The 22,601-nt window shown below is 45.2% G+C and overlaps 5 protein-coding genes across 5 annotated transcripts; 2 read left to right on the plus strand and 3 right to left on the minus strand.

The window, feature by feature from the left end:
• Positions 1 to 5,075: 5,075 nt before the first annotated feature.
• H6S33_003586 (uncharacterized protein) lies at positions 5,076 to 7,509 on the minus strand (the record flags this gene model as incomplete). The annotated part of the gene is made up of 3 exons (XM_044834944.1): positions 5,076 to 6,816; positions 6,917 to 7,140; positions 7,327 to 7,509. 3 exons carry the CDS (start codon positions 7,507 to 7,509, stop codon positions 5,076 to 5,078), a joined length of 2,148 nt encoding a protein of 715 aa, XP_044691947.1.
• A 1,660-nt stretch (positions 7,510 to 9,169) lies between these two features.
• On the minus strand, positions 9,170 to 10,749 carry H6S33_003587 (uncharacterized protein; the record flags this gene model as incomplete). The annotated part of the gene is made up of 7 exons (XM_044834945.1): positions 9,170 to 9,184; positions 9,255 to 9,625; positions 9,703 to 10,039; positions 10,097 to 10,211; positions 10,285 to 10,495; positions 10,560 to 10,667; positions 10,728 to 10,749. The coding sequence occupies 7 exons, from the start codon at positions 10,747 to 10,749 to the stop codon at positions 9,170 to 9,172; spliced, it is 1,179 nt and encodes a 392-aa protein (XP_044691948.1).
• Positions 10,750 to 11,832: 1,083 nt separating this feature from the next.
• Positions 11,833 to 12,977, plus strand: H6S33_003588 (uncharacterized protein; the record flags this gene model as incomplete). The annotated part of the gene is made up of 5 exons (XM_044834946.1): positions 11,833 to 11,839; positions 11,905 to 12,241; positions 12,309 to 12,417; positions 12,508 to 12,698; positions 12,797 to 12,977. 5 exons carry the CDS (start codon positions 11,833 to 11,835, stop codon positions 12,975 to 12,977), a joined length of 825 nt encoding a protein of 274 aa, XP_044691949.1.
• A 370-nt stretch (positions 12,978 to 13,347) lies between these two features.
• H6S33_003589 (uncharacterized protein) lies at positions 13,348 to 19,318 on the minus strand (the record flags this gene model as incomplete). The annotated part of the gene is made up of 23 exons (XM_044834947.1): positions 13,348 to 13,372; positions 13,432 to 13,538; positions 13,597 to 13,713; positions 13,788 to 13,910; positions 13,969 to 14,125; positions 14,182 to 14,234; positions 14,285 to 14,407; positions 14,461 to 15,360; positions 15,411 to 15,614; positions 15,677 to 15,806; positions 15,856 to 15,976; positions 16,029 to 16,156; positions 16,206 to 16,295; positions 16,345 to 16,763; positions 16,814 to 16,981; positions 17,051 to 17,455; positions 17,522 to 17,974; positions 18,042 to 18,125; positions 18,191 to 18,281; positions 18,343 to 18,370; positions 18,454 to 18,462; positions 18,516 to 18,533; positions 19,147 to 19,318. The coding sequence occupies 23 exons, from the start codon at positions 19,316 to 19,318 to the stop codon at positions 13,348 to 13,350; spliced, it is 4,125 nt and encodes a 1,374-aa protein (XP_044691950.1).
• A 1,375-nt stretch (positions 19,319 to 20,693) lies between these two features.
• Positions 20,694 to 22,333, plus strand: H6S33_003590 (uncharacterized protein; the record flags this gene model as incomplete). The annotated part of the gene is made up of 3 exons (XM_044834948.1): positions 20,694 to 21,268; positions 21,329 to 22,186; positions 22,252 to 22,333. 3 exons carry the CDS (start codon positions 20,694 to 20,696, stop codon positions 22,331 to 22,333), a joined length of 1,515 nt encoding a protein of 504 aa, XP_044691951.1.
• Between the last annotated feature and the right edge of the window lie 268 nt (positions 22,334 to 22,601).

Genomic DNA, 22,601 nt, shown 5'->3' on the forward strand with positions numbered 1-22,601 from the left:
GTTTCCAGTCTGTTTGTCGCCACATTCGTCTTGGTACAAAAGGTGGTTTTTCCAGGTGTAAGTGGACGGAGGTTCTTCCGTGGTCTGAGCCCGCTCCGTAGGGTTCAGTGCTCCATCGTAGGTTGTGGTCAAGTGTTGGGCCTTTTACAAATGCGAGGTCGATGGTTGTAGGCCTTTTCCCTCTGTCTCTGGGGAAGTGCGTAAAGACGCCTGGTTCGTTCAGGAGGGTCAGTTTCTGTCGGGTTATCCATCGTTTTAACCGTGCGCCGTTGACGCGGTCTGCTCGAATGTTGTTTCTGTATTCATGTGAATTTACTCCGTACCACATTTGATGGTGGCAGTTGAAGTCTCCCATTACTAGACAGTTATCAAGGGTTTGGATTGTACTTGCTATTTGAGCGAAGGGGCCACTTCGGCCTGGGGAGTATATGTTTAGGATTTGGGTTTTCTTGGTCTGGATTTCTACCGTAATCGATACTATGAAGTTATCATGTGTATAGTGGTGTTTTGGTTTAAGGTTGGCATGTTTGCGGACGTATGTTGCGCATTTCGTATTGGTATTACTGGCTGTAAAAAGGTAAAAGAGATTTGATTCTGGTGGATATCCTTCTGTTGAGGTCCATGGTTCTTGTAATAGTAGGAAATAAATGCTCGAGTCTGTTTCTGCTTCTTCCACCGCCGCCTTGGTGATTAGTTCGCTCCGTGCACAATTAAGTTGGTGTGCGAGCGCGGTTGTTCGCAGCCTAGGCATTATTCGTCATGGGTTGGTCGTCTTCGGGAACGGGTGTGGCTCCGACCGGGGCGGTGGCTGGTACTTGGATTATTGAGATTGGCTCCTGGGCGGGTGCGGCAGGTGGGTCTTGGGCGGGTGGGGCGTTTTCCTTTCCTTTGTTAAGGAATCGGCGTTTAACTCTTTCAGGGCATGCTGGGTCGGAGGCCTTATGGATTCCTTTACAGTTCAGACATCTGATTGGGGTGTGGGTGCATCTATATCCTCCCTGGCATTGATTGCATGGGTGGAAACTGGTGAGGTGATCTCCAGCGCAGTGGCCGCATTTTCCATTGTTCTTACATTTCTCCTGGCGGTGGCCGTATTCGAGGCACTTCGCACACTGGGTATCCGGGAAGATTGGGAGGAAGGCCTCGATATGGCAGCTTCGGTTGAAGAGAGATAGGAATTTAACTCCTAGTGTTTCCATTGTGATTTGTCCTGGGAGCGCGATGACCATTGATGAGTGGGTTTTCTCCATTCGAGTTTCTGCCCTGGATATCCAGCGGGGAACCTGGGCAAGTTGGAAGTTCTCTCCATAGTTGCTTCTGATTTCTGATGCTACTAGTTGTCCCGCCTCAATGCCCTCCCCGACCGTTGTGGGGATTCCATGGAGGAGAAACTTTGACCATTTGGAGTTTGCGCGGATGACAGCGACCGGTACCTGTAGGGTGAGGAGGGCCTCCTCAATTTCTTTGGCATATTCCATTGCCTTTGTTGCAGGGGTAACGAATTTTGTTTCCAGGATGAAGTTGTCTTTGGGTGTTCTTCTTGCCGAAATGAAATGGCAGGACTCGTCTTGGATTCTTGCATTGACGAGGGTTCTGATCTCGGAGGGGTTAACGTCGGATGGGGCAGTAGTTTCCACGATGATCTCCCTGTTGATCTTGGTGTATTCTGGTTTGAAGAGGGGATCCGCTTTTGGCTTTGCGGACTTCTTTTTCCTCTCGATGACCTGGAAGTTACCTTGGGCAGGACCGGGTGCCGAGGCCACGGCGGCCCAGGTACCTGCCTTCCATCCACGAGATGGGGCTTGTTGGGGGGGTGCGGGTGGGGGGGCCTGAGGAGCTGCCTGTGGCGCTGCTTGGGGAGCTGTTTGTGGGACCGCTGGAGGGGGCATTCTCTGTCCTTGCGGTTGCTGTGGTTTTCGCTGTTGTTGCTGTTGTTGCTGTTGTTGCAGTTGCTGCGGTTGTTGCGGTTGTGGTTGTTTGTTGAGGAGCGCGTGGATCGCCGAATGCATATTGGTGATCATGTTTGTCTGCGCCTCGATCTGATATTTCAGTGTATCCACTGTTCTCCGGAGTATGGTCGTTTGCTCTTCGAGGATTTCCATCCTGTCGGTGGGTGGGCAGATTCGGCTTGTGGCATGTCTAATGGCCCAGGTAATGTAGTTCAGGTCCGTCTGGGTGTGAGTGTCCTGGGGAACGATGCTTGGGTAGAGGTAGTCAATTCTCGGTTGGTATGGGTCGTTGTAGTCGGATTGTGATGCAAAGGTCGAGGAGAATTCTTGTTCCTGAGCTCCGGACGGGGTTGGATCGGGAGCCGGAGTATTCCTGTTCTGCGGAGGGGCTGTCCCTTGCTGGGAAGATTGGGTGAAAAAGGACTGGAGCGAAGCTTGTTGCGACATAATTGAATGTCCAGTTCTTCTGGCGGCGTTGAGTGATGTTTCGGAAAGGTTTCTTTTCCTTCCCTTTGGGAGGTCAAGGCTGGAGAATTCTTCGCTAGAAGCCAGTTTTCTTGGTGTTTCTTTCGCTTGGAACAACAAAACGCGACCGTACGATCGGGGGCGAAGTGGCTCAACCTGGTATGGTATACCAGGGTAAACCGAGAGGAATAAAATAAGAAGTTTTTGAAGCGAGGTTTGTTATCAGGGAGTTCTTTGCGAGCCTTAGCGAGCAAGTAGAATGCAGAGGTTGCGTAAAGAAAGAAGGAAAGAAAGAAAACAGGTAAAGACGCAAGACAACGCCTCCTTATATATCCAACCATAGTCCGATAATGACTAATATCTTCGCGTAATAGAAACAAAAAGAACATAACAGAAATCCCAATTACAAATCCTAATCCCACTGCACAATACCTCCTATTCCCATTCCAACTTTACTGTAACGGAGCCATTTCAACTGTCTGGTGTATGAGTACACACAGGGCCCGGTTACATGCTGAGAGTTATTGTTAGAAGCCAGTCGCACAATGATATGCAAGTACCGGCAGTGTGGTTAGCTACCGGCTGTTAGAGTAACTACATTCCGGGCGCTAGGAAGGGGATCTATTCATGGGAGCAATGACTGACGAGTCTACGCCTCGCCAGTGACTAGAAGACCGGCCAGAGTGAAGCTCTGATTGACCGGTGATCCTCTGTATCCTCTGAGCATTGTATGTCCGCCGAAGAGGCAGGGACTATGCTAGGGAAGTCTACAATAAGCGAAAGCTCTACAGCAATGATTAAGCTTACACCTGAGCAGCAGCTCATTCATGCAGGTCCTCGGTTGTGTGGCAACCAAGGCTGCAGGTGTTACAAAGGCTTTGACTAAGGGTGGTTGCCTTGGGTATCGGAAACACCTGCTGACGCTTAGAGAAAAGCGGGGTAGCGGTGGTATTGTTTCCGGTACTGAGGGGAGGCCCACCAGAACTTAGTAAGGAGTTAGGAGCAGAGAATAGAGACCTTCGGAGTATAAGTACTCAGGTTCATTCTCGCCCTTCAGTCCTATTCTCTCCAGTCTTCATCAGAAAGAAAACCAAGTTCTTATCGGTAGCAGAGCCCTTAAAGATTATTGAGTTCTAGTGATAGTATCTTTGAATAATCTGCAACCTGATTGTCTATCTTGCACAGCCGTCTCTATTCTATCCGATTCTATTTCTCTTAGAAAGGACCCCCGTTACACCCGGGGCCTTTGAAAAGTTCGTGAGGCCATCGTAGTGGAGTTGCTGGATGTCAAGAGTGTAACCGGATATGATAGGTGGAGACTCCAAAGAGTGCCGACCGGGCATGCGAAAGGGTCGTGAGAGCTTCCTGAGCATTAGCAAACGCTTGGGAGCCCTCCGAAAATGTCAGCCATCTTCAGAGAATTAAAGTTTGTTGGGTGTTTCCTAAGCCTCCGAGATCTCCTGAAGACATGTATGGGTTGCTGATATTTACTGTATTCGTCTCGGACGTCCGGGTAGTGTTCCCCACTGGTGCTGGCAGGCGGTGAGGAAAGCATCGGGAGGTCAGATTCAATGTTTTTTGGTATTATATTGACGTAGAATAAGCTTCATGAATTGCATAGCAATTTGGTGGGGTGACTCCTCCATATCAAGAAGAATAGATTTGCTGGACACAAAAGAAATTCGGCAAGTACCACCTTAGTCCCATTGGGCTCATGATCCTCTACTGATGAATAATACTTAAATTTAATGCGGGATGCTTTTGTACTCACACTACCGTACATAAATGGATTGTTAATATTAAGTCGAGTGATAGATTATGATATTGTGATATTAAATTATGCTTTTCTATTTTAGTCAGCCCTATTAACTCGCTGCTCTTATTCTATATTAAAGTCTTTCAGTTCACCCCAACCATTATTCGAATGCAGTCAAACATCGACTCGAACGACATGAAGCTATTGCTGAAGGTAGACGGATGCTTGGCTGCATGCGTTTCGCTTTGCCGGGCGTACACCGACAGGCTCTATTGAGCGTGAAGCGATAGAGTGTTGTGACTTGTTACATGAGTGATGATCCCAGCTTGATACTTTCTACAGTCTCTGGGAATCCCAATTCTTTGGACATGGGTTGAACCAGTACAATAAATCCCTGTTTGTGCCCAAACACAATTCATACTGATAGTTTTTACAGACTTCTAAAGGAACGATGATTATACATCAATGAAAATCCTAACACACAGGAATTGTCTATACAAAGCACTGAAGTCAGTGCTGGAAACTATGAGAAACCCCGTATCAAAAAATATTTTGTACAGCAATAAGGGAAAAAGGAATTCCCAATCATATGAAAATAAAAAAAAACCATCGAGATCTGGATAGCCCACCATGGGGATGAAAATGGCTAATCTACCATAGAATCATTGCGTCTTTGGTCCCTTACAAAGTATTAGGAGACACATTTCTAAAGCTTAGGATGCTGCTGATCAAGACGTTTGCACGTTGCATTAATCCATGTTAAACATAAGATGTTCCCGCACCCAAAAAGGAAATAGGGAGAAAAATAAAATGCAAAGCTAAAAAAATAGATTGACCCAAACCCGAACCCGTTTTAAATTATAACAGAAAGAAAATAGAAGGAAAATAAAATAAACCATTAATCATCAATGCACTGATGTCGATGCAGTTATTTGAGCCTTAAGAGTAGCTAGTTCCCGATGCATGCTCAGTACTATGTCCAGTTTCTCCTTCCTTTTTATGGAGTCTGTTATCAGTGAGACCTCATTGTAAAGACGCTCGTAGCGAGCATGATCCTCCTTAAACCTTTGTGCCATCTTGAGGGTATACTCATCGGGGGAGCTTGTGTTCCGTCGCTTCTTGCTAGAATAAGTCGAAATTTCAGCAACAGTAGATGACGTCGGCGGTTTGCTAGAACCGGCCCGGGAAGGGGGACCACGATCATCGCGCTCGGCCAGAGCAGGGGCTTTCCTCTTCAAAGATGGCGACGATATAGGCAGAAATTTACTCTTATTCGACCTCGATGGTATCGTTACTGGTTCTAGAGGAGATCGACCTGGTGTAGATGTCCCCGCAATCGAGGCGAGAAAAGGAGATGATGCTACCGATGTAATATCAATATCTGACGCATTTATCGGCGGGGAGGACCCCAAGGGAGATGGCTTTGGCGGCGAATTACTGGAACTACGCCTCGGAACGTAATCCCGCGACATGGGAGTTTTAGAAACATTTGAGCTAGCTTTAACACTTGCGTTCTTCCTTTTGGCCGTTGTAGAGGAAGAACCATTAGAACTGGGTATATCGCGGCGCTGTTTTTTTATAGGCGACTTGATGTTTTGTGTAGCTGCCTTTTTGGGCTTGAATCGTGAATTTTCAACGTCGTGATCGGAGGTGCCAGAACCTGCGACCGATGGAGGCCTTGCAGCAGCTGCTGTCGATGGCTGTCGTAGAGGAGGAGGAGAGGCTGCCTTTTTTTCCGTTGCTTTGAGAGGAGACTGTTTAGCATCTTCCATTTCGATATCCTCATCTGAGTCCTCAACTCTCTCAGCTGATTTTACTTTAGGCTTTACAACGGCTTCTTTTGCCATATTCGCTTTATTTGTTTTGGTGGTAGCCGATTTTGGAGGTCTGCCAATGGGTCCCTTTGGCTTTGGGGTAGCTTTTACTGCTGCAGGCTTTTTGCCTTTCTTCCCTATAATTCGCGATATGGCATCCTTCGGCGCCGGTTTCCCTGCTTTGGTTGAGGAGGCTGTTCGAGCCATTGATTCACCACTAGCTTTCTTGCTAGATGTTTGACTAGATGATTTAGATTCTGGGCTCTCAGTTGTAACTGTGATGCTTGGTGTAGCCGCAACCGACTTCGAGGGCAGTTTAACGGGTTGTGGTGGTGGTGGATTTGGGTCAACCTTCCCTCTATCCTCTGGGGCCAGAATCATTTGCCATTCGGTTGCTTCCCTTGATAACCTTAACCTATTGAAAGCCTCTCTACAGTTTGCGATTGCTTGATCGCGATCGCCAGAGGAAGGATATGGGAAGTCCCATAAGTCAAGGTCTTTGTAGATATCGTCAACTAATTGCCACTGCTTCCCCACCCTGTTCCCAACCTTCTGCAGAATTCGAACACAGATTTCATTCGAAACTCTTGTTTTAGACGCCAAATTTTGTTCAGAATCCGGGCCCATTGCCAAAAGGTGGATTAATGGAATACGGAGTGCCTCAAGTTTCGCATTGATATGGGCGGAATTTTCGGGGGATCGTGCACCTCTTGACAAAGGCGTATTAGCCAGTGAGTGTTGGGGTTTGGCCCGGCTAACTTGAGTCGTCTTCTTTGGGTAAGCTGCAAGCTTTCCTCCCTTCGCCGAGAACGTGCTATCCACAACGGCGGTTCTTCGGAGACACTGTGAGCGAAAATAAACATACAATTGACCTCAAATTGAGTTTCAATCCACGGAATCCACCTGCTTAGATATAAGTAAAGAAAACTTACGTAGAGGCCTCTTTCTCCTGGTTAATTCGGCGATATGACTCTTGCAGAGCCAACAGGCTTTCATCCTTGACTTCATCTTCAAGTTCTCGAGCTTCCAGTTGGTGCGTGAACGTTGCCGCGAAAGCTAGTTCCTCTGGAGAGTTGATCGATGCTCGGTATAGCTCATGGCGGTTAGGTTCTACTATGGAGACTATCTCCATGGTCTGACTTCCATAGACAAATCTCTAGTAACAAGGAGAACGAAGTGAAACACACAGCAAAACTGTTAGCCAAACTGAACCATCACAAAACCTTATTACTTTTTCAGGCCACATTATCTCTAACCCTCACATGCCCGAATGTTCAGGTGCAACACATAAAACAGCAAGCAGTAAGACTAAACATGAGGCCCAGCGGTGGAGATTCCGTACCATAGACTTCCCGAAGGATATCTTCAGGTCGGCTCCATGCTTGAGCACGTCCTCCAAGATGCTATTATCCGCGAAGGTAACCCGCATGGCCTGTTGGCTGTGAATGTTTAAATTCTTTTGCCCAACAGTGGTGGGCGCCGTGCCCAGAATAACACCACCGTCCGGAATTGTGACGCCAGGCATCTTGGCTAGTAGAGCAGTGCTAGTAGGTGTAGCGGCTGTAACTCGTGAGCTCCGCGGAAAATAAGCGCTGAAAATAGTGATGAGCAAATGATGAGAGGATAGGTCCTGTTTTCCTCCACAAGAACCCGCCTTCTAACGATTATGAGCGACCCGTTGGTCAGAGGTATTAGGTAGGGTGTTGCTTTAAATCACAGGAGATTATTGGCGATGTGAGCGAAATCTGTCGGGCCAGAGAGAGGGTAGAGCAGTGATAGTCTGGGAGTAGGAGTGAGTCTTAATAGGCGACAATAGTCAAAGAAGTGAGAGATATAAGGGGAAAGAACGTTAGAAGGAAATGTGGGAGGAGAAGCAACAGCAGTATAGCAGTGGTGACAGGTGATGGATAGAACGTGGGCTGCAAGGTTCGTTCACTTGCAGGGAGCGATGGGAGTGGCCGGGGCTATTGGTAGCGGCTACCAGGGAGTAAAATAAGCGGGGGTATAGAGGAGGAAGACTCTAGATAGAATTGGAGGTTTGGTGGTGATGAGCGAGATAGAGACAACGGGTGAGTGAGTGTGTAAACGAAGGAAATGGCGGGGAACTAGTAGAGATGAACGGGGAGGAGTCTACGGAGAGACGGAGAGACAGCTGCTGTTACTCTACATAGCCTGTATACATGTAGTGGAGCAGAAGCGTGTAGTGGCAAAGCCAGTGCAACCAAGCACTACATGTAACTACATGTAATCAAGAAAGCTGTGGGCTTCTACATATGTACCGCCTAAGACCCGATGAGCCCGCTAAAATAAAGCTCTAGAGTTGCTTTTATCATGATCATCAAATACATAAGTACATCTATCCGTTTTGAATTGTAAATTAAATAATCCACATTTACATACATGCTTGCTGCGAGAATAAGCCTCCGCCACCACTTTTGTGTTGCAACCGCATTTTCGCGCGGAAACTTATTCCCACCGCAAGCACTCTAGGTATTCGGATTACTAGTTTGAGCCCAATACTCGAAATTGTCATTTGTTTAATTAAGCGCCAAATGTATCTCAACACTCAAAAATAAGAAAGTCGAAATTCTAAAACAGTCAATCTAGAGGCCCGACTTCCTTTTGAAAGTGTAGATACATATAGGTAGGTGTTCCAGACCTATTGGCCACTATTAAAACCACATACAAAACCCACATGTAGTTTCCGCACATAATTCTCCGAAAAAGCGATTTATTAGTGCCTGAAACTACGAACAAATCGTTTTTCCGTCTAAGCTATTGGCCGCCAGGGTAGGTTTAGCCCGACCGGCACCATGGCTCTGTTGGAAATCAAATTCTAACATTAAATACATATGTGTATAAAGACTACCCGTTACAAAACCGTACCCATCACCAAAGCCCAGTATTCAGTACATGTGCTTATCTGCGGAATTCTAAGCCTGATACAGGACATCATCAAGTTCATAGCGAACCGGGTATATAATTCATGTTCGTTGCCCCTTTGCGGCTAACTTCACTTGATTTGGCGCCGGCCGCCCAGTTAAAGTTTGCAAAGCTTACCACTCCCTGCCCCAAGTCCAATCGGTTATGAAAACGGGAACAGAAGAAGAGATATATAATATAAAGCACTAATTTTGGAGGGAAAGATGAGGCCGAACTCTATTTATAGGCACATCTCATGTTTCTCATTCAACAAGGTGCTTTAAAACAATTAGCTCGGCTCCACATCAATCATATAGCTACCTAACTCAAAAACATGAGAACACTTACCGACCACTCCGGTATTTCCTTCAGCTTTTGGTTCATAAACTTTTCCAGTTTGTTTGCGTTCTTCCAGTATGATGTGCTTTCGTTATTGTATCGTCTGCAATTGTTGTAAATTAATTTCGCATCTCGTATAAATTCTTCGGGGGAAGAGTATGCGTCTTCTTCGAGTCGCTTTTCCATCGTTTCTAGATCCATTGGCTCTGTAATTACGTTGTAATAATCGGGTACCTCATCCTGACTGACCGGTTTCTGGAAGGGCCAAGCCGACTGATGGTTCTGCATCTCGTTAAGTAGATGGAGGAGTTGGGCATAGTGCGGGCCATGCTTTGGTTGTCTAGCCAGTTCATCCATTTCAGGTGACCACCCCGCCTCTTCTATTAAGTTCCATTAGCCAAAGCTGAAGAAGAACGCTCCAATGCACTCGCAGCAGCTAATGTTGGATTTGACTCACTAATTGCAGGAATCGAGGTTGGGTCGATTTTACATGGGCCATTTTTGAATGCCTTTGGCGGTACATGGACGATGTGAGACTTTGAGATAGCTCTAGTTTTGGCATGAACAGCTTCCTTTTGTTTTGCTAACATCCTCGATGCCTCCAAATATCGGATTCTCGGTATCATAGAACACTGCATGATTGTGCCGCCTTCATAATCTTTGATGTATCCCATCCACTTTTGTTTGTCAAGTGTAATTTCTTTTGTAAAACCTTGCTTTTTAAAGTATCCAATGGCATAATTGTCGGCGTAGGTAAGGAAATGCATCACGTCTGAAGTAGCTTTAACATAGTCCTAGGGTGTCATTAGGGCAATGGCTAACACTACTCGGAGCTCGAAACTAAAAATCACCTTTAAATGAGACATGAGATGGGCGCCATAGCCCCTGACTTGTTGATCCGACGAAATGGCACAAAACACAATTTCTGCGAATTGTCTGCCCTTGAAAGGCCGATATGTGATGCCTCTATTACCCGAGTATTAGTACGAAAGATCCTTGGTTTGTATAATATAGATATAGTGTGTCTCTACACACATACCCCACTACCTCCAAAGGCCTTTTGACGATGGCCATGGATAGATGAGTCCGGTCGTAGACCAGCCGCGCAATGTAATCCCTAGGCATTTTCGGCAACTGTTTTTGGAAGATGTTCTTGAGGCCGGTCAAGATAATTGTGCTTTCCCTGGAATTATCATTATTGACCACGCGAAACTCGATATCACCATGAAATTCTTCGAGAACGGCGTTTGCTAGAATGCGATGTCGTCAGCCCCTCGTGAATGATTGGGGATCTTCCTGACATCAAGAACCTACATTCTCTAAAAAAGGCCTTGGTCTTCTTTTGATCCTCTGGAGATTCCGACGATTTTATCCTCTTTGGAGAAGGCTGCGTGTTTTGATCTTCAGATTTGCGCTTCATACCTGATGGGGTGGTCAATTCCAAAGCTGTGAGCGAAATGGAGCTCTCTAGCAAGGGCATACCTTCGTGTTTTACGTTCGGCATCTTATTATGGTTTCGTCAAGTTAGCCAGCTGTGAACTGAACTAGAAAAGGGTGCTATAACGTACCAGGCGCCCCTCTTTATAAGGACAGTATAGCGTGGAGTGGTTGAATGTATGCACGCGATGTAAGATGGGAAGGGCAAGCTTTTTTGAACGTGCTCAGATGTACCACAATCTAGGTAACACATGGAACCCAAAGCTGTCTTCAACTCTCCATCCAGGTCCAGCAAGCTCTGGATCTCATCAACAAACTCATTCAACTTTTACAATTTTCAAGAAAAAAAATGGACTTTCAGTGGGACTCATTGACGCCTTTCCAACCACTGGTGTCAAAGGACAGCCAGTTGTCGGTTGCCTTGTTACTGGTTTTAGCAGGTTCGTTATACCTTATGGCAGCATATTCCTCACATAGCTTAACAAACGTCACTGACATTTTCTACTTAGGGTTTTCCCTCACTGGACTCTTTTCTATTAGTACGCCACTCTTATTCTTGAACTATGACGACGTCTGTTGTCTCGCAATATTTAACTAACGTGTCCTCTATTGTACTCAGATAAGTCGATAACTACTGCTCCTTTATTGGCGCTTTTGGCTTCTCTATCACTTGGGTATGCTCTTCATCGTTTTTCTGGCAATTTGAGTCTCTATACTTATCAGCGGTCGAATGGGCAGGTTTGGATCGGTGTTTCTTATATGTGCAGTAGGAGTTTACGTTTAAGCTTCTGTCACAGCACAGCAAGAAGGGGGAAATGGGGTGATAAATACAAAATATAAAATCATATCAAATGTGTCAAAAAGGAATGCATGGCTTGACACATCGGGCTTGGGCTCGAACTATTTGTACTCCTAATTATGCGAAACATCATACCGTGAACCAACCACAATCCTCTCTTCCTCCTCCTCATCATCCAAGTATCACAAACCAACATTGACTCTCGTCATGAACTGCCCACCAACATTTATTGCTGAAACTATATCTATTCGCCAGATACTTTCCCTCCTTAGGTGTATTGGGTTTCTTTCGAAAGTACAGGTTCAGATTAATAGTGATGGATTGACTTTTATGGTTGAGGATTCACGCGTCATGCAAGGTATTCAAAATATCTCTTTCCGACAATATCATAGACTTCCATAAATTGATAGTTCTATTTCGCAGGTAACGTTTTTGTGGACAAAAAGCTTTTCACGCAGTATGTTTTCAACGGTCTCTCGAACGACAGGCTATTACCAAATCCGGAAGGTTTGGGAAATGATTATCCAGCGGATGATGATGGAGACTCTGAAAAAGGTGTCTCATTTGGGATTTCATTATCTGCACTGCTAGAATGTCTACAAATCTTCGGTGCGGAAACTGCAACTAGGGAACGGTGGAATCAGCCAGCACTCTCTAGTACGATGGCAACCAGGCCCGCCGCCCTGGGAACCGAACAGGAAAGGAAATCTGGAAAGTGTACAATGATATATCAGGGCGAAGGTTATCCTTTACAAGTTATGTAAGTCTTGACTTGGTTTGAATGCCAACCAACGTATTTTGCAGCTGACTGCTATATGCCACAATAGTTTGGAGGAAGATAACCTTTCCACCTCCTGCACTCTCACAACGTATGAGCCAGATGACGTGGAAGAGTTTTTACTGGATCAGCCTCTCACTAAAAAGATTATCATGAAGGTATGGATTTCAGAATCCCGAGAAAGCTTACTGGCTACACACAACTTGTCCTTTTGTTTGGTCTCTTCGGTCTACTAAACAATTGCTTAGGCTGACTGGCTCTACGATGCAATCCAAGAGTTGGATGGGTCCTCCCCAGATCGCCTAATCATATCTGCAAGCCCTTGTCACCCGTTCTTCAGTCTGAGCTCAACAGGCCCTATGGGAAGCACTAGTGTAGAGTTTTCTAATGAACGAAGTCTCTTGGAAACATTCCAGGTTCCTACGCCAGTTCAGAATATGTATTTGTTCTCCCCTTTTTCCTTGCTAGGCGAGGAAGGATTTATTTCGGATTTACCAAGGCCTCAGTATCTAATTAATTTGGGAAAAAACTGAGTAGTTACAAATTTCATCTGATAAAACACGCCGCCCGCGCTATGGCAATTGCTACCAAAGTCAGTATCCGTGGAGACAGCCGAGGAATTCTAAGCTTGCAATTCATGATTACCATGAATAAAGTAATGAGCTTTGTGGACTTCCGGTATTTGCCTTTTCAGGGTGACAGTGATAACGAGGATTGATTTTATCCTCGTTTGGACGGTCTCATCTCATCTCAAGTACTTTTAAACACCATAGGTCGGTGGGACTAGTGACTATTTAGTGGTTGATGTAATTTAAAGCACGCCGTAACAGACTTTAGCCTGGTCCACTAATTCACTAAAAGATGGGGCCATCACCCAAGGGGTTGATTTAGTTACTGTGGAACTAGTCCTAGAGATAGTTCTACATTTGGAATACATGCTATATAGTTATTGTGACAAAGAAAAAAGAATTATGCCATCCAAGAACGTGTCTGACGATTCTTTTCTAGAGCCGACATACCGGAATGGATTGGGTTGAAACCGTATATCCAGAGGATATACTCATTGAACACACTTTAGGTACCCACTTTTATATGACTTCAGCGATTGATTGTCTAATCCAATTATTAGTCTTGGTATCTCAGAGGAATCATTACTGCATCTAAGGTCCCACCTTTCTATGATCGACTTCTGCCTTTCATCCCTGGAAATACGGTAGTAATGATCACAATAATCTTGGCATTGCATCTCCTTCAAGAAATCCTCATCGTGAGTAATAACCTATGGCTTTGTTAAAACTCCTTCAGTCTGTGACAAAGAGGATATATGTAGGTCTTACAATCAATTGGAAATTAGATTGTGCCTGGCGGGTCTTGATAATTTCATGAAGACTTCTAGCAAGAGACCTGATGTTATCGCCATCGAGATTTGTTGTAGGCTCGTCGAGTGCGATCAGCTGAAAAATGATGATTTAGTACCTGTACAACCAAATTTCGCATTGAAAGAAGAGAGAAAAGGGGTGAGGCATACCCCACAATTGATACCAAAGCATTCAGCTAGCGCAAGCCGAATGATGATACTTGCTAATACTCTCTGCCCAGCACTGCAACGACCTCGCATGTCCATTTCTGCATCTTGTTTGACCATACATACCTAATTAAAATTAATAAAACAGCTATGAGATGCGGTACGGTGGTAGGGGGTAGGATACTCTATAATTATAAGATCTGTTGCCTTTGGTGCCTTCGGTGTCATCAGATCGAATGAGGATGGTGTCCACATCGGTACCCCGGTACGTGGATTTCCAGAGCTCTTCAATTATACGATTTATTTCCTCCATTTTCAAACTGTGATATTTCATGATAGCTCTAGAATCTACATTAGTTGGAGAACTGTCTATGTTTGTGTGAATTTACGAGCTCACTTATCAAGTGCAGCGCAGTATTTCGATAAATCGTTGCTAGCGCCTGTAGTAGTCTATCCAAAAAATCAATGACGGCTTCATTAATGCCAAATGATCTTTTTACCTGAACTTTTGCCAACGTTTCCTTATATTTTCCTTTCGCATCTGCGTAATCTGTAGCATAATCCTGGATCAGTTGTTCTAACTGTGCATCCTTAGATCTCATTTCTCCAGCCTTAGTCGATTTCTAAAATATCATCAGCAATTTATCAACACTCACTATGAGACTTTATCATATACCTCCATAGCTAATGCAGTGTGTGAATTTGATAACACCGCTAAATCTGCACGAAACCTATCCCTTTCCGCCTCGGCATTTCGACTCTCAAGTTCATGGATTTCCTCCGTCAACATTTCCAGCTGTCTTTTATTTGCACGGAACCTCAAGTTTTCTTGAATACTTTGTTCAGTTGCAAGTGCATTTTTCGATTCCTGTTCTAGGTTGTGTACCTCCCTGCTAATGCTTGTTACTTTTTCCTCGCATTTTTTGACGTCTTCTTCTAATGTTTGGACTTGTGAGCGACACCTATTCAACTGATCCGGTCCACCGCGCCTGAGGTAGTTTTGAATCCCTTGTTCTGCTCTCTTCAATTGCATATCGCTCTCGGCAAGCTTTGAGGCGTCCCGTTGCTGCTGATTTTCCTTTTCTGCGCCATCGCGAGAGATGTTATTAACATGCGCATCAGCTCTGGCCAACTCTGGGGCGAGCTTCTTAAGTTCCGCATCTGTCTCATCAATTACCGTGTTTTGTTTGCGATTATTATCTCGACATTCGTCAATCCTACCCACCAGGTCTCTTGATTGTTGAAGTTTAAAGTTCAGCTCGTTGAGCTTCATGCGATGTTCCTTGGCCTGGTTGTCAAGAAGACTGATGGTCTGACGAGATTGTTCTTTCTCAGACGCTATAGAAATAATTAGGCGTTTAAGAGTCTTTGCTTCCTCATTCAACTGTTGCATCTGATCTTGCATTTCTTCGACGGTACGAGCACCACCCATATCCTTTAACTGGCTAGAGACATCCTCGACCTGCTTTTCGTAGTCGACTATCTCCTTCATGTATTTCACAATCTCTGAGATGGGCGCTTTCAAGGATTCGACTTCTGACTTGCTCGATATGCAATCATTCAGGATCTTTTCGTGCTGAAATGGTGTAAGCTAAGATTAACCTCCAAGTTTACACGAATTCTTACTTTATTGTAGTCATCGATAAATTGATCTTTGAGGATGTTATTTTTCCTTAGATCCTCAGTAAGGTTTGGAATCTCTGTCTTAGTTAAACGAATGTAAGAATCATAACTCGGGGCGGCCTCTCTAATGAGTCGGAGGTCATCCTCTGCGTCCTTGATGTTTTCTTCTGTCGTTTCCCGAGAGTAACTTCCGAGTTTTTTCTTGACCTAAATCAAGTACCAGGGTAGCAGTAAGTATTATATATGTACGGGGGCTTCAGTATGGTTACCATCTCATCGAACTCTTTAATTTCATTCTGATGAAATCCTCTTTTGCACATGATACAAGCATTGTAGTCCTGGAGTGTTTTGAGTGCTTTGTTAAAATAATCTTGAATGTATTCAAGATATTTTAAGTCACTGTGATACATTTAGCCATACGAAGGCCCTACTAGGGATTTCAACTCACCCTCTAAGCGTCTGTAGGTCTTCCTCAATTGCAGTAGCCGCTTTTGGGTATCCACTGATATCCTTAATACCGTCATCCTCTGAGCCCGGAGTCCATGATGCGAGCACCGTCATCTCACAATCTGTGTGATGGATTAAAATCTACCCTGTAATTATCCAGAAGGATACACTAACCTTTTGCTTCCTTATTCTTCTTCTTGAGGGAATCCCGAACTAAGGTAATTTTTGTTTGGACCTGAGACAATTCTTGATTAATGCTGTCTCGCTGTCGTCGAGCTTCTGCAATTTCTTCCTCTCGATCTCTACATAATATTAGTACCTAAGAATCTTGGATATTGGCCCAACACTCACCTGAGCACTGTTTGCAATTCTCGCTCAATTGAATCTACAGACCAGCCTGAAGAAAGGAATTTGTTTATTTTGACTTTGTTCGCAACAGTCCTGCATCAATTAATATAACGCTGAAATAGAGCCGAACACGAAAACTTACAAGGAATCCAGAGCCTTCCTTCTGGTCTCTAGTTCTTTCTTTACAAAACCCAACCTTGCTCTCTCGTCCGCCTGCCGAGTCACCTTTGCAAGTTCTCCTGTCACGCTATCTAACTTCTCTTCCACGCTTTTCAGTTTTGCATTCGCTTTTTCAGTGTGATCCTCGTACAGCGCTATTTCGTAATCCTCCTTTGCCTTGGCCAGTCGTTGCTCCTTGTCGTCGAGTTTAGACTTGAGAATGGACTCGTGACCTTCACTCACCCCTATGGTTTCAAGATCACGCTGAAGAGAAGTCGCTTTTTTATCTAAAGCTTTAATTTCGGCCCTGGCATATTCTTTCTTTTGCTGAAGTGAAGCTCGCTTGCTAGCTATCTGATTTAGTACTTCTTGGGCTGACCTAAGCTCTTCTCCATTCTCACGCTACGAAGGTCAGCAGCCAGTACAGCGCAGTGTGAAAGACCCAGTCATACCTTAATACGCTCAAGATACAGGCTCTGATCACGTGACAATCTCGAGACCTTGGTCATGAATGTTTGAATTTGAGAGTCATCCAGCTCATTTTCAAACCCCTTAATTCCATGTCGACGGCTGATCTCCCTAATCAGAGCCTCGCGCTCTTGTAGTTGGTTTTCGAATGCCTGCTATTCTTAGTAATTCGAACTTTAGAGCAACCAAATAATCACTCGGTTCGTTTCAGCCATTCATACCGCGTGTTCTGCCTGGATCCTGCCTTCCTCTTTGAGTTTTATTGAGAGGCGATCTCTCGCTCTTTCCAGCTCTCTGCTTGCCTCAAGGTGGGCCGCTTCTTTAGTTGTTATATGATCTTGATACGTTTTCATTCTTGCGCCATATTCTTGCTGCATTCTCTGAAGATCTTCATCCGACTCTTCTAGATGAGTAAGATGGTCTGAACGCTCTATAAGAGAAGATTCCATCGTTCGGGCTTCTTGTCTCTTGGCCTGAAGGGTGGCTATTATTTCTTCAAATCCTGACGCCTTGCTAAACAGTTCTTGTTGTTGCCGGGAATTTTCAGACATCATCCGGGTTAGTTGAATAACCTCTGCTCTCATCCTTTCAATCTCCTCGTGAAGTTCATCAGAGCGACGTTTGGCCTAAACAGATATTAGTCTAATTAGACTAGTTGTTTTCGGACAATTCCAAGATAAAATGCATTCTACCTTCTCACCGCGGTCTTTATCCACACGGTACTGTTCAAGGAGAATCTTCAGCTTCCCAAGTTCTTCATTCTGTTTCTTCCTTAAAACCTTGATATTATCGATAGCTTTGGTGTACTTCAGTGCCTCAAATATCTCGTCGAATCGTTTCTTCAACACGGCAGGCTCACTCATGGGCCAAAGACTTTCGTCTTGATGGCAGAATATTACATATTCAAGCACGGCTTTTGACACACCTAGGTACTGTGGCATGAGAGTGTCCAGTTCTGTACACTTCGAACTGATTGTTGAGCGTTCGCCGTTACTATTGACCAGTAGCTGGCCTTCTAGAGTCTTTTGCACTCGGGTGTTTACTTTTACGCTGAGCTGCAGCGAACGGGTGCATACCATCTTGATATCCTTAGTAGAATTGAATGAAAGCTTTACTTGAGCAAGGACCTCCTTCTCTCCGCACATCTTTTTTGAAGGAATGTATGCATCAGCACAATGACTGAGGAAAGGGAATCGTGACAGGGTGTATAACCTTTGGATCATGGATAAAAGCACCTTGCTTATGATTGGGAGGCAAAATACCAGTAGTGGCATACTTGAGACACTCGATAATTGTCTGGATAAGGGCATCAGCGGGTGTAAAATAACATTTTTTCTTTTATTTTTGTCTTTTCTACGTACAGTTTTCCCAGAGCCATTGTATCCAACGATTAGTGTCAGTGGTGCGGTGAATTGTATGGTCTCACTACGGGTGTTGTCGAAAGAACGAACACTAGTAGTGCAGTTCTTATAAGCTCAATCCACTCAAAAGAGCTGAAGGATTGCTTACTTACCCTAAGATTGCCAGTTTATCAATCCATGCTGAGAAAGGATCGAAGGAAATAAAATCAGTTTAGATCTCTTATTTGGTGCTTCAGCTGTGATGGACTACATGAGCAAAATACGACTTACACCTGTAGATGAATGTTAGCGAGCAGAGAAAAACCGAACAAGCGCAAGGCCATACATTTTTCCTGATAACGATCTCAACAACCGGTAATATGAAGTATAGTCGCGTCTTCTGAGAGTATGTATTGACAAGGAGGGGGTTTTGATGTTCCTAGATCGTTTGGTTCCGAGGGGCTGGATGAGTGGTGCTCGCAATTACGCGACGAGCTGGGAAACGCGTTCGAAAGCAATTTGACGTCGACCGCCTTGGCAGGTCAGGATGACGACGCGACACTCACTAAAGAAATCTATAGTGCCTGTTTCTTATCTGGATAGTTCGCCATAGAACAGACACTGATTACATGCAATGTACTTTGACTTTGTTACATATTGCTAATGTACACTGTAAATCGTTCCATGTATGTTTTATGCTTGTAGGTCATGTACCTACATGTACATGTACCGACTGTGATAATTGATACTGCCGCTTTAGTAACGCTATCTAATATTATGTAGTGCCACGGTTTGTGGTAAAAAGCACATTTCTCAGGCCAGGGCGGCCAGAAGATGATCTCATGGGCAAATCCACGGGCCCAGGTATTTTTTCCCCGTGCAATTGACTGATGAGAGTTGTGGATACAGATGTGATTAATTCCAGAATTTCTTTAAAATCTGACATCTTACTATTCACGTCATTTTCGGACCCTTACCAGCTGGCTCGCTCTCACCCTCTCTTTTCCTTTTGAAATTCCCCGCTCCCCCTCCCCTACCCCTCTTGCTAAAATTCATTGTTTCTGGCGCAGGACGGATTTTTTGGGCCAGGACGATGATGATGATGATGATGTATCCTTGGGCCAAAACAAAATTGACTGGGGACAGCATCTCTACAAGAGATCTGCTGGGTAACTCGATTGCAACGGCAGCTAACTGCTTTTGAACCACAACTTTCCTTCCATGAGAGTCTGCACACCCTCCATTGTGAGGCATGTACATTGTTTCATACAACACGCAAACTCATGATATGCAGCGGCATTAGCAACAGAAGCACAACCCGATTGCCTCGCTACCAGATTTTGCAACGAACCAGACTTCTATTAATTTCCATTCATGTACATATTTTACACCTGTAAAGACCGGCTCCCCGCTTCGCCGTCACCGGCTGGAATACATGGAGCGGAATTACTTGTAGCATGTTTATCGCCAGCCATAGGGAAGACCTGACTTTGCTAACGAACTCACATACATCCCTTATTAGTGCTAGCTAAATGTAAAAAAGGCCTTGGGGTGCGTAGGTACTCTACATGTACGTATGTAGATACTTAGTGTGAATGAGAAGGGGAGCGGCAAAACACAAAAGAAATAACGGAAGATTACTGGACAAGCCAAAAAAAAAAAAAAAAAAGTGACATGAAAAACCGAGGAGAAAAGATTCACAAGGGAGTAAAGAGTTAACCAGACTCCAGGAGGAAAAGAGCGGCGACACGACATTTAACTCGTCCAGCCCCAGTCTTGCCCACTCAGGCACCTTAGCAACTCACCCTATCATTAACTTTACTCAGAATCACGCATTCACGCACACGCTTCGCATTAACGAGTGTGCTGGTTGATTGATTGATTTCTACCCTTCTCCCATGTCCTCTCACTCTTCCTTCTGCAGCGGCCACTCTCAGGCTAGCCAACGTCCTAATATCCCGGCAGCGACTTATCGACTGACCCATCTCTCTGCCTCCCCCAACACCACTACCACCCCCTCCACTCTGTAGAACACCGACCCACATACATGTAGGTCAAATAAGGAGTACATGTAAACTACATGTAGATACGATCCTCCTTCGTCCCATACTGCTGCCCCGCGTTGGCCTGTCTATCCCCTCCTTGTCTTCGCCGTCGTTGTTGTCGTCGTCGTCGACATTGTCCTCCGGCTCGTCCGTCTCTTTCTCACCCTACCCGTGGTTGTCTTCTTCTTCTGTCTGCTCCTTGTCGTCATCATACCCCTCCTCGTGCTCCCCGTCCCGTCCCACCTAGTTCTGTCTAGAGCTTATTAGTAGACATCGTGGGCCCCTTCTTAACTTTAGTCTTCCCCCCCCCCCTCATACTACTCTTCCTCTTCCTCTACCAGCTCTTCTTGCATACGCCTTCACTCCCTATACAACCTTTCTCACGCCTCCGTGGCTGGTTGCTCTTCTCGTACTCTACTCTGACAACCTCCTCAACCCCCCCCCCCCCCCCCCACAACACACACCCAACACTATTCCCCATGATGATGAATCACGCCTCATCGTCCTCCCCTACCCATAGCTATATGCCGGGTGGGATGGTTGGCTCCAGAAACTCTCACCTATTCAATGGGGGAAGCATTCCTCTCGTAAATGGTGTCAATGGTCAACTCCAAAACATGCAGATCTCGTCCCTCGCTGCGGCCCAACAAGCCATGGCTGCTGGAACCTTGCTAGGGGATCACAACCACGTTAGCTCGATGTTAGATCCAGCAATGATGATGTCCATGAATATGTCGACGGACGACGGTATGCCACTTGACCCTCAGCTATGCGGTGGCGACCAATTTAGCCCAATGACTTCTTCCGCCCCGCCAACTTCCATGATGAATGAGTATGGGAATCTTGGAGGTGGAAGTACCTTAACAGAGTTCACGAAGCGGAGGAATTGGTCACAGCGCATCTTGGAAGAGCTACAGGATTTCTTGCATATCCTTTCACCAACCGGAAAAATTGTTTACGCATCGCCTTCTGCGAAATCTTTGACGGGATTTGATCCTGAGGAGTTAATGGGAAAATTTATCACTGAATTTATCCACCCGGATGATTCGGGACTGTATGTTTGTCATTTTACAAAAATCTTTTGGACAAAGGGTCACTAACACACGGTACAAAGATTTGTGCGCGAGTTTAATGAATCGATAGCTACTGGACAAGCTTTACGATTATTCTACCGATTTCAAAAAACCGATATGACTTATGCAATTTTTGAGACCAATGGCCATCCTCATATTGGCGAGGCCCCCCAATTTGGCCCTTCGGCCATACAATCAGTTTGCAAGGGATTCTTCATGATGTCAAGACCATATCCCACGCGTAACGCCGCCCTTCTAGATTCTTTCCTGGAACATAAAATCGAGAACGAGCGTCTGATGAAAAGGATTGAGGAACTGAGGAAGGAAGAATATGAGGAACATCAGCAACAACAGCGACAGAGACAGCAATATCCGAATGGGACACGAACAGATAGTGGCACTGCTGGGAGTAGCATGACAGGAAACGATACGCCAATGACTACAGCGCAAACACCCAATGGATCCGACGCCATGCCTCCACCTGCAAAACCTACACAGCAACAAACATCCGCAGCTTTGACCCGACAAAATTTGGATCGCATGGAGCAGTCAAATCTTGCAAAAGCTGATAGTATAAGGGATAAAATGGCCCGGTTTGGGGCAGGAGGGGTCAATCATATGGACAGTATCGAGATGTTGACTGGGTTGCGATACCGGGAAGGAGAACGGTCTAAGGGCATCAGTACGGGTGATACATCTCCGGCATTAATTCGTGGAGACGCTGGAGTTCCAATACCGATCGACAAAGAAAGCCGTCACACCTCAGAGAAGAAGAAGAAGCAGAAAATCGCGGACGAATATGTTTGCACGGACTGTGGAACTTTAGACAGTCCAGAGTGGAGAAAAGGTCCTAAAGGACCAAAAACTCTATGCAATGCTTGTGGGCTGAGATGGGCAAAGTACGTCTTACTCATAACATGTGACCCAGTATATTCCTTAGTAAGAAACTGACTCGTGTTTTTAGGAAAGAGAAGAAACGAAATCAAAGCTCAAGTGTCGTTTCGATACCACAAGCTGGCTCCAACGGTGGGTCTTTGCCAGGTTAGGTGTGCGGTGCAGCAATAGTAAATCTTTTTTGCTTTGTTGGGGGTCTTGCGAACTTGGTTTTATGCCTGAAGACCAGGCGATTGGCATTGTTTCATGGGACAACTTCTGGAGTTATAGGTGGTTAAGCATGATTGAGATAAAATCCGGCGCAATTTGTTTGTTTTTTGATTTATATATGCCTGGGTTCTGCTTTTAAGTTCCTTGCACATTCTTGCATATCGGTTTCTAAAAGAATTTTGGTTTGGTTGTCTTAGCAGTCTTAGTTTT

Source organism: Morchella sextelata (genome assembly GCF_020137385.1).
Source record: "Morchella sextelata strain SCLS chromosome Unknown scls_15, whole genome shotgun sequence".
NCBI classification, from domain to species: domain Eukaryota; kingdom Fungi; phylum Ascomycota; class Pezizomycetes; order Pezizales; family Morchellaceae; genus Morchella; species Morchella sextelata.